We start from the raw sequence: 10,772 nt of genomic DNA, 5'->3' as shown, positions 1-10,772 counted from the left end.
GGATGTTACCCACACTGGTCACAGGTGCAGAAGAACAAGCCCAGATATGTCAGCTGTGGCAAGCAGGATGTGGATCTCCATTTCACAAACTGGCTGGAAGAAGCCAGCAAATCATTTTTGACTGTGATATTGCTGTGCTTCTGTGTTTAGCTCTATGTTTATTTCCTGGTTTTATTTTATCCATTAAATTCTTTCTTTTCCTAGAAAGGGGTAAAGTGACAGGAGAGCTAAAGGCCCTGTAATATTGGAGTATATTTTCATTACACACACAGCCTGAGTAGTGAGTTTAAAGTGATCTATGTATACAGCTGTGGCAACTGCACCGGCCTCTTGGTCTGAGAAACTTGCAGTCACTAAACTGCAGTGATTGCTGGGCGCATGCCAGAGAAACTGCTAGAAACCTCTGGAAGCTTCTTGCCAAGCCCACCAGTGTGGGTACATGCCTGGAACGGGGGCCTGCAGCCAATGGGTTAATATGAGCATATACGAGCACAGCTCAGATTCGACTAAGGGTGTAAATGGAGTCCTGGAGGGGGCAAGTGAGAGTCCATCCTCCTGGGAGCATCAGCTCGGCAGTTGGGGGGCTCTGCCCTTAGCTCGGCACACCGCCTACGGAAACTCCTCCGGGTTGTGAGGCCTCGCCTTTGTGGAGGTGGCTGTTTGGACAGTCCAGGTTATTATCCTAAACTTAGAAGTGGATAATAACCTCGTGGAGTTATTATCCACCTGCAGGGTGGAGTTATTATCCCCTCACAGCGTGGAGTGCAGCAATTATTTTCTTCAATCAACATCCAGTACCTGCAAACTCGTCTGAGCTTCTCTTTGTTAATATTTCTAATAAATTCTCTTTAACCATATTGGCTGTTGAGCTGAGCTTAGGGAAGCTCATGACAACAGGTAAGACAAGCCCCCAACCCTCTGTGAAGACTCAATTAAAGGCTTTTCTGTTAGTTTTGGACTTTCCGTTTTGTTTTGTTTACCTTCTGCTTCTGGGGCACAATTTGGCGAAGCACACAAGACACTACTAAAAGGCACTACTGTGAGGAGGACGATAGCGCGATAGTCACTAACAAGCTTTCCTCAGACTAGGTTCTAGTCTGGGGCAGATTAATAGTTAATGGTCTTTCCAATGTAAAATAGGAGTCACCAGTGATGGCAGCAGGTGAGAGGACGGGGGCAGTTTGGCTGCCTGTCTCCAGCTGCACACAGCCCTCCCAGACCCTGCTCCTGTGTTTCCATCGCATTGGAAGTCCACATTCCCTCCCTGCATGTGCAACCTCTGATCAAACCGGCTGTGGACAGAAATCAGAAAACGCTGATTCACTGAAAACTGAGATAAATGACAGCTCTGCTGGAGCTGTCTCCCTCAGGATCTGGCGATCTGTAAAACCCAGCCGTCTGATGGATCTCTGCGAGCACTGGCCCTTCTCTGCTCCACAGATCACAGTCCACACAAGCGCATGTCTCCAGGTCAGGCTCATTGCAAAAATCCTGTGGGAAGAGAAAATTCCTCGTCACCACCCTTCCCAAATCAGTCTGGTTTTAAAAGAGCTTATTTCCCCGGACTAAAAACATCCAGAGAGAGCTGCTGTCTCCATAGGATGCCGCACTGTTATGGGTTTTATTTTAAGGAGAGATCTAGTTGGTTTTTTCCACCCCCTAAAACACAGTTCTAGAGAAGACAGAGTGCAACTCTCCCCAGAGGTGTACATCTAAAAGGTGAGAAGCAATGGACATAGGATGCAACGTGGGAAAACAAGTTCTGAGTGAATATAAGAAAAACATGTTCACGAAGTAGTTAAGGACCAGAGCGGGCTGTGGTTGTGAAATCCCCATCCTTGGAGTTTTCAGGTGACCAAACAAGACCTCGGGCAACCTGATGTAACTGTCAAACTCTCCCTGCTCTGAGCAGAGGATTATCCTAGGTGACCTCTAAAGCACCTCTCCAACCTACACTACCAATCAATGATGTATATATAGGCCGATATACAGTGACACAAGCTGTCCCAAGCCCAGAGAACAGCTATGGAAGGAGGCACAAAAATGCCAACAGCAGATTGCCCGAAGTGTCTAGAATAAGGCTTTGAAGTGCTTGTAGCCCCCGTGCAGCCAGGCATGTTGGCATTGAACTGCAACCTGCCTACTTCCCATTTTAATCAGGGGTTGTCAGTAGGTGGTGTTGTCACTGCCTGAATGCCAATGAATTCTAACCCAGAGAAGGATACAGTTTAATACCGGTTACTGGTGACTAATAAGATGAATTCATCTGACCTTAGCTGAATATTTCACCTGCAATTCTCCCTTTGTTCGTTTGGATCGTTGTCACAGGAACTCACCCCAAAAAGTTAGGCAGTCAGCCAGGGGTGTGGGTTCTGGGGTAAGTTTCTGTGACCTAAAAAATCCTCAGATCCTCAGCATGAGGATTAACCATTAATGGCTAATGATTAACTTAGTGACTCGACTGAGCTTTAATGATAAATGAAAGCTTCTCCTGAACAGAACATGCCTTATCCTTTTTTTCAAGAAGAGAACCTAAACACGCCTATGTTAATTTAGGAGAAACTAGAACTGGTACAAAACAAACAGGGCTTCAGCGTTCCACCAGCAAAAGCTTTAAACTTTTCACAAATGGGCTTCGGTAAGAGATCGACTTCTGCCCTCCCAGGGTTGCATGCCCCCTGCTCAAACTGTGCTGCTCTGTGCCTGATCCTCAGGAGATGGAATTGCCACAAGCACCCCAGCACCCCACCTTGGCACGGAGCTGTTGCTAAGGCAGTTTTCACTCAACCAGATCAGCATTGATTCATCCAGCTCGGATGCTCATGCAGCTGCTTGACCCCGGGACACAGATTTGGGCTCCTGAGGCACTGCTATCCATCACAGCACCCCATAGAGCGAACAGATCCCATCCCTGTGCTCAGCATCTTGAGGTCTCATTAATGATTTTTTTTTTTTAATGTAGATAATGCTCAAATTTGTGTGTGTGTGTGTCATAGCTGGACTGCCAGTTTCCTGGCAGCGTTGGTAACAGACTACATTTCCCAGTAGCTGTTGTGCAGTTGTCTCTTGCGTGACAGCACCAGGGCTTGCAGCTCTGCAGGAAGCACTTGGGGTGCAGCCGTTGATGGAGCTGCTGCTGAAGAAACATGACCTTCAGCAGTTTGCCTCCTAAATGACCCAGAACAGAGCTGAGCTAGAACCTGCTTTTGCTGCAGACCCTCGCAAGGTGGCTGGTTAGATAGTAGATGTCCCCTGCAGAAGAAAAGAAGAGCTTACCTCTAACAGAGAGATGGCCCCGAGCAAGCAAATTCGCTTTGTCTGCCTGTGCAGCGGCTGTGGCAGAACTAGGTACAACTCACTGTGATTTTCTGAGAGGGAAGGGGGTCCGAATGCACCTGCAGGGGATGGGGAATTTCAGTCCGCGGATGCCTCGTTCCTCGGTGTTTGCTCAGGTTTTCTGCCTCAGCAAATCCTTTGTTCTGCTCTGCTCGTAGTGTTTTTTCAATAATTTAAGCCTTGTGAGTGTTTTATGCCAGGGGGCTGTGGCTTGGAGGGAGAGGGGTTTCGGGGTGAAATCTTTGCCCCCCAGACCGAAGGGCTGCAGGCATTAACACAGGGGGTTGTGACCACGTTAAGCTTTGCGCTTGCTGGGTTTCTGGAAGAAGACTGAAGAGGCAGAAGGGTCTGTTGTCTCAGTTAGTAGCGAGGGGCTGACCTCTTCAGGAACTTGCTTTTCATAGTTAATACAGGTTAATCAAAGAAAAACCGAATCTTACATTTCTGGTTACTATGGAGATGCCTGAAATGGGGGAAAGGAGCACCCTGGCATCTGCATAGCACTGCTTTGTGATCAGTAACTTGGAATATTTCTCAGCATATCCTATGTTCTTTCTACAAGCTCTTACAGGCAAATCTGTTGCGTTGCTCTGATTATTTGTAACTTCTCAATCTTTGCTAATCTGAACATTAATATCAAACGCAATGCGCAGATAGCCTGTAAATGTGCCGAGGCTTTGAGCGGTGACTGCATTCCCCTAGTCCCTCTGAGTCGTGCTCTGGAAGGACCCTGCAGCATGGGATGTCACAGAGGTATCAAACCAAGGACAACCCCTGCTCCTGGGCACCTGCCGCGTGAGGCAGGCTGGGAAGGTCCATCACCCAGCGAGACACTCCTGGCCTGGAACTGAAACTAGGGGCAGCAGATAGGTACCCATACTGTCTCAGGAGCTGAGATGGAGTTGGACCACATTCCCCAGCCACCAGTTATTTCAGTGAGAGAAATAAGAGGCTAAACATGATTTCTTTGTGTCTGCATCAGGAAAGCAGCATGTTTTAGGGTGGTTCATAGGGCAGATGCTCATCTGCCTGTGTGTCTGCATTACGATGGCCACTGTGGGCTTGTTCATGACTGTACCGTGTGCTGCCACTATGCTGGGCAGAACTGGAGAGGCAACATGCTCGATGAGAGATTTGACTGGTCTTCATTCAAGGGAAGAAACAGGAACCAGATTTTCAATCCAGAATTTTCTCTTGGAAAGTGTACATAAAAAACTTGCAAAAATCAATAAGGGAGAAAGGCTTGGTGTTTGACGGGGATGTATTTTGGTTACTCATGCCCAGAGCAACTTCTAACAGATCTGGATGTGAATCTCCTGTTCTCCACAAATCACCTGCACCCCAGTGGTAGCGGTCCCTGCTGCCTGCTGGTGCTTACACTGCCCCCTTGGCCGCTGGGCAGGGGGGAATGCGATGCAGGTGTAACCGGGGTGGTTGGACTCCCTGCAGCTGCACTCATATTCATGGGTGTTCTCTGCTCTTTCTCTTCAGTGACATTTCCCCTGGATCTCACAAAAACTCGACTGCAGGTCCAAGGTGAAGCTGCCGTTCTTCGCAATGCAGCTGCGGCCGGCCAGGCAGTCCCTCACCATGGCATGCTGCACACCGTGGCTGGCATCGTGCGAGAGGAGGGCTGGCGAAAGCTCTGGCAAGGAGCCACGCCGGCCATCTACCGCCACATAGGTGATTATCTGTCCGTAATGGGACAAGTTTGGGTGCTGCCTTCTGCGGCCAACAACCTTTAGGAGTGAGCTTACCATATACTGTGTTTTAAATATATCTGCGAGGACTTCTTCGGTCTACCCTGCAACCCCCTCTTCAAAATAGATGGGATTGTGGCTCAATATTGTCTCTTCCTTCTCTTGCTCAATCCTTCACAACCTTATTCTGGCTTCTGGGAACACAAAATATAATTTCCCTGTCCTCTTTGCAGGAAGGTCCTCAGCGCAAGCTGACAAGACACTCAGAGTCCCCAGAACAATAAACATCTTTTATTTGAGGGAAGTGGGGACACGCTGGGAAAAAAAGATATGCTTGCAAGGGCTAGGATGAAGAAATGCATTAGTGGTTTGGCCACAGGTAACAGCTTTCTGTGTTTCATTTGGAAATACGGTGACATCAATAAAGCTCAAAAGCGCTTGTGGGAGGTTTTGTGCTTGGCACCAGCGGACAGGGAAGCAATGTGGTCGTGTCTCCTTAGCGTGCGGTTGTAAGCCGTGCTGCCTCCTGGCAGACGTGGGGCTCAGCCAGAGAGATTCCATGATGCTGAAAAGCTCTGGCTTTAACATTGCTACCGGGCAGCCCCCTCGCTTTCCCCATTTTGATCATGAATGTGAGAGCAGTGAACTCTGAGATGTTTTACAACCAATCTGTTGTCCTTTCTGTCACAGCATGACCTCCAGAAATGGCAGACCCAAGAATCGGCTCCTGCTTTTGTTTTCCACAGTGTACTCAGGTGTTCGGATGGTTGCGTACGAACATCTCCGTGACTCTGTGCTTGGCAGGGCTGAGGATGAAAGCTTTCCTTTCTGGTAAGGTTGCGTATTTATGCTTTTGCCTGTTTGGGGATTGTCCTTTCTGTAGGAGTCCTGCAGCCCTAAAAGCTGTCTTCTCCTCATGGCTCGCTTACCCTAAAGAGGGTAAATATAAAGTAGGGGTTTAAGCACTGATGCAGACTTTCTGATTTCAGTTTCTGGGCAGTATCTTTTCCTTCAGCTGGGCAAAGGACTAATACTGAAATTAGTTTCTCAGAGGCTTAACGAGGACCATGATTAATAAAGATACTCTACTAAAGAGTTGGAGAAACAAGATAAACCACTTCCATAGGAGCAGCTCTCCTGAGCTAGTGGAATTAGCCTGGATCAGAGTGAAGGCAGGGAGGCTTTACCATGACCCAAGGTCTGGGAATAAAGTCCTTTATTTCCACTTGGGCCGGGGGATGTTGGGAAATGCAGGTGAGTCGTGGCTGACCATACGGCTGTGTGTGACAGCTGTTGGAGAAGCCGTGAGCTCTTGCACAAACCCAACTGCAGCATGAGTAACCGTGGCTAATCCTACGGCTGCCTGAGAAATCTGAACCAGAGGTTCAGCTGAGCCAAGCTGAACCTGCAGTTTGTGCCCTGCTCAGCTCTGACATCATCCTAGAGCTCAGTTACCTCCACATGGGGTGAGGACACATTTCCAAAGTATGGTGGATCCTCTGGAGCTCCTCCCTAGTGAGAAGACAAGTGATCCCTATAAAAAGCAAAATCAAAGTCTTTGTTCTGCAAGTTTGATTCAGCCAGTGACATCTCATGCAGTCCCTTTCTTGACAATGAAAGCAGTATATAGGCACAAAACTAACCCTTTGCCTGTGGGGAATGAAGCAGATTTTTCTATAAATTTTGCAAAAATTGGTAATTTCTAATTGTCAAATCCTTGTTGTTAAAATGTCGATCAGGGACTTTTATAATTATGCATGGTATCATACCTAATCAAGTATTTTACTCCAAAATCAAATCTTGGATCCAAAATCTAACTGTTTTTAAGGTGAGATTTACCAAATCTAATACAGATAAAATACTCATCTGATGTTATCGGAAGGGGGAACTAGAGATAATACTGAAACTTCTGGTTCTACTGGAATGTGTAGGACCAGAAAATTAACACGACGCATCTAGTAGCAATGGGAGACCAAGAAAAGTTCTATGTATCAGCAAGCACTGTAGAGTTTCAGATCGGCATTCGGTTATCATCATATTGGGAGCACCAACCCTTACTTGGGTACCTTGCCTTAAGCGAGAAGGATAATGTAACCTGGAAAGGAAGCATCTTGGTGATGTGTAATAACTTGATTTTTTTCCCCAGATAAGTTTTAACCCTTTCTTACAATTAACAGAAATATTATTGACTACCTTAACTAACATCCACTTGCCACAATTATTACGTTAACAGTGGCCGTTAGCATAAAGAATCTCCACTTACACTTTTTTCACCTGGGTCGTGCTGCTGAACTCCTTGAGCACTGCGATTTGTTAAAATTTTCAGAGAATTGTGGAGCACGGTTCTTTTCCCTGTTCGGCAGGAAAGCTGTAATTGGAGGCATGTCTGCGGGTGCCATCGGACAGTTTTTTGCCAGCCCGACTGATCTGGTGAAGGTGCAGATGCAGATGGAAGGAAAAAGGAAGCTGGAAGGAAAGCCTTTACGGTCAGTTCTTCTCAAAGCTCGAGGTTTTTTCCTTTTAATTACTCTTTGGCCCAGGGTGTGGTTGTCCCTGTTTTCTGCCACCCACTTTCCTCAGCTGCCTGGAGCCCTTTTGGGGGAAGAGCACGGAGTGCTCTGGGCAGAGGGGAGCGTGGGGGATCCAAGACTTCCTCCTTACTCATTTATACTCACCTTCCTTATTCTGGTGTTTTGGTCTCAGAGACCACAAATCCTTGCCCATCCTACACGTGCAGCATGTCCATGCCAGTGCTCTGACTGGGGGAGAGGGAAGGATGCTTTCTGAAGAAAGGAAGCTGGAAAAAAGGATGGCGGACACGGCTGGTGCAGGACGCCCAGGCGCAGGGAAGGGCTGGGTCACCTGTGGACAGCAGGGATTGAGACCCTCCTGCCGATGCCGGGACACGCTGCTCTTTGCATCTGAAACTGCTGCCATCGTGTGGTGTCTCGGACGTGTAGCACTGCAGCCCAGCTGCGCGACCAAAGGGTCGCAGGTCTTCAGTGACCACATTGCTGCTTACCAGGGCAACCGGTATGTTTGGTAAAATATCGTGGCATGAAAGTCAAAGATGGATCCAAAAAGGATCCAAAACTGGACCCGAAGGGTCAGATCCTTGCAGCCATAAATCACCTTTCCTATGTGAGGACCTGGTGCAGCAAAGCACTGGACGACACAAAGCTGTCTCCTTAGCGGGGCTCTCTACTGACTGCGTGTTGGTTTCAGGTTTCGAGGAGTGCACCACGCATTTGTGAAGATCCTGTCTGAAGGAGGAATACGGGGGCTGTGGGCTGGATGGGTGCCAAATGTCCAGAGAGCTGCCCTGGTGAACATGGGAGGTAAATTTCGTAACTTGGTCCTAAGGCTTAAGGCCACATCTAAGCTTAAGGGAGGAGAGGTCAGCTACTCCCCCGGTCTTCGTCTCTTGGTTATCTACACTGGGGACCTGTTTGAAGCACACGGCAGGTGACTTCTGCCTTCAGTGGGTTGTTCCTGCGGAAATCAGGTTGCTTAAAAATAAGTTTGTGCCTGAGCCTGAGGGATGGTGAACTGGGAAGTGAGGGTGTCCCACGACCAGCAGAACAGGGACCTGCCCAGCCACAACCCAGCTCCCTGATGCCCAAGCAAGATGAGCAGGGCAGAGCTAGTGAAAGCAGCCAGGTTCCACTGAGATCCAGATCCTCAGGAAAGTGTGTGGCCATGAGGTAGTTCTGAGGCTAAACCAGGAAGTTGAGCCAGCATCAGGTCTGGTGAAGGTCACTAGGGTCAGACACAGGGCGGTGATCACCGGTAGGTCCGTAGTGATAAGAAAGGTACAAGGTCAAGCTAGGGAGATGGTCTATGGGTCCAGATCAACAAGGTGCATAGCCCAGGCACGGTGTGCAGAGCTGCAGACAGGTACACTACAGCAGCAGGCACACTACCACAGGTAGTTCAGGCAGGGACTGAGGGTTATAAGGTGAAGTGGCCGCCTGAGTGCTCAGCTGATCCAAAAAGCACTCCTTCCAGGTACACACAGAGCTTTCTTGCACCTCTCCAGAACTGCTGGATGTTCTCTGCTGTCCTTCCTGAGGTTCTGTTTATAAAGTAAGGAGGGAGATGTCTTTGGGACTGAAAGACACTGCCTGTGGGTGCCCACCATAAACAACTGCTCTGTGCTTGGTGGCACATATTACAGCATTGCCTTGGTAGTTTTTTTTATTTTGCATGCTTTAATTTCTGTGGCATGATGGCTACTCATTTCTATGCCCTTTGGCACAGGGATACATTAGCAGCCTGACCAAAAAGTATCTTTGAAGGTAGAAAATCAGAGGTGCTGTACGCTTACACCTCAGTAAGCAGCAGTAAAGGAATGACTAGATGGATAACGTCTGCAGCAGGAGCTGTTAAATGAGGGCTGTAGAACGACTATGAAGTAATGTGTGTTATCTCCACATGCAACGTTAATGTAAACTTAAACCAAGCAAACTCTTTTACAAGTGGGAAAAGATCTTCTCTGGCTATGATTGGGCTGTAAAGCACTACAAAGTTCTGGGAGGGTTGTCCTGGTTAGCAGGCTGGGCTCTTCAGTTTTAAGGTCAGGACACTGGAAATGTAACCCAGATCTGCTGTTAACTAGCAGATCACTGTCTTTCATTCAGATGCCCAGTGGCCATAACTCATGTCTGCTTTCAGAAGAACAGGGTATAACTTCCACAACGTCATCTGGGGTTTTTGTCTAACATTTCTAACATTTTTCTAACACTTTCACAGAGGTGGGAGAGGTTAAATTGTCCTTATCCAGATGGTTCTGGGTTTGGTTAACGGGCTGCTTTGCAGAATTTTCCATTTGGGATCCATTTGATCATTGTAGAATGAATCAGAGTAGACGGTAGTAGAAGGGAGCACGTACTCCCATGTCTGACGATAGGACCTAGGTGCCATAGCCATCATCAGAAACCGGGGGCAGAGTGCTAGATGTACCAAAGGGAGGAGCTGCCCTGGAAATTTAGGTCTTGCCAAGCCTCCGGCCAACGACAGTAATGAACAGCACTGACACCATTTACCGTGGTGTTTTTCCTCTGTACAGATCTGACCACTTATGACTCGGTGAAACACTTTTTGGTCCTGAACACACCGCTTGTGGACAACACCGTGACTCACAGTGTGGCCAGGTGCTGTATTCCCCCATTACCCCTTTTCTGCTGAAGAGCATTTCCAGCCTCTCTGTCTTGATCTTCTCTGTGCCAGCAAAAGCCCCTGCTCTTTGGTTGTGATATTGCTGATAAAATGCACCTTTATAGCTACTTTTTTTTTACCCTGAAAGGGCATCTTTGTACAAAAGGCACAAGACAAAGGGTGCCACCATTGCTACAAAAGTACCCTTGCTCCAAGTGCCTTGCTGATGCCTTTAAACCCCTCACACCTCTGTGACAGCACAGGAATTTTCACTTTTCTAGAACTGCTACTCTTTTATCTAACCTAGTTTTAATTTTAGCAAACCATAAGAATGGGCAATATAAACTCTGCAGAACAACCTCTTTTACTCCCTTGAATGATGAATCGATCTACTCTGTATAAACAATATCATCAACTGCCTGTTGTGGGTCCTGCCTCCGAACTGCACACAGAGGTGAGGGAAGCCAGTGCTGGGAGGACGTCTGAGCAAGAGCAGTAGTAGCAGGCGACCTCCCAGAGCAAGTTTATGTTATGTGGTACTACTCATGATTTTATGAAAATTTATTTAATATGATTATA

The 10,772-nt window shown here is 47.7% G+C and overlaps 1 protein-coding gene across 1 annotated transcript; it reads left to right on the top strand.

Annotated features, from left to right (window-relative positions):
- Positions 1-1,458: 1,458 nt before the first annotated feature.
- Positions 1,459-10,194, top strand: SLC25A27 (solute carrier family 25, member 27; the record flags this gene model as incomplete). Its single annotated transcript, XM_010144520.1, has 7 exons — positions 1,459-1,470; positions 3,143-3,348; positions 4,828-5,019; positions 5,783-5,867; positions 7,400-7,522; positions 8,262-8,374; positions 10,105-10,194. Coding segments are annotated over exons 2-7 (706 nt in total), but the record flags the coding sequence as incomplete, so codon positions are not given.
- Positions 10,195-10,772: the final 578 nt, after the last annotated feature.

Source organism: Buceros rhinoceros, unplaced genomic scaffold, assembly GCF_000710305.1.
Source record: "Buceros rhinoceros silvestris isolate BGI_N320 unplaced genomic scaffold, ASM71030v1 scaffold11181, whole genome shotgun sequence".
Lineage (NCBI taxonomy): Eukaryota > Metazoa > Chordata > Aves > Bucerotiformes > Bucerotidae > Buceros > Buceros rhinoceros.
The sequence above is the reverse complement of the archived record's forward strand: the minus strand, read 5'-3'. Positions and strand labels throughout refer to the sequence as shown.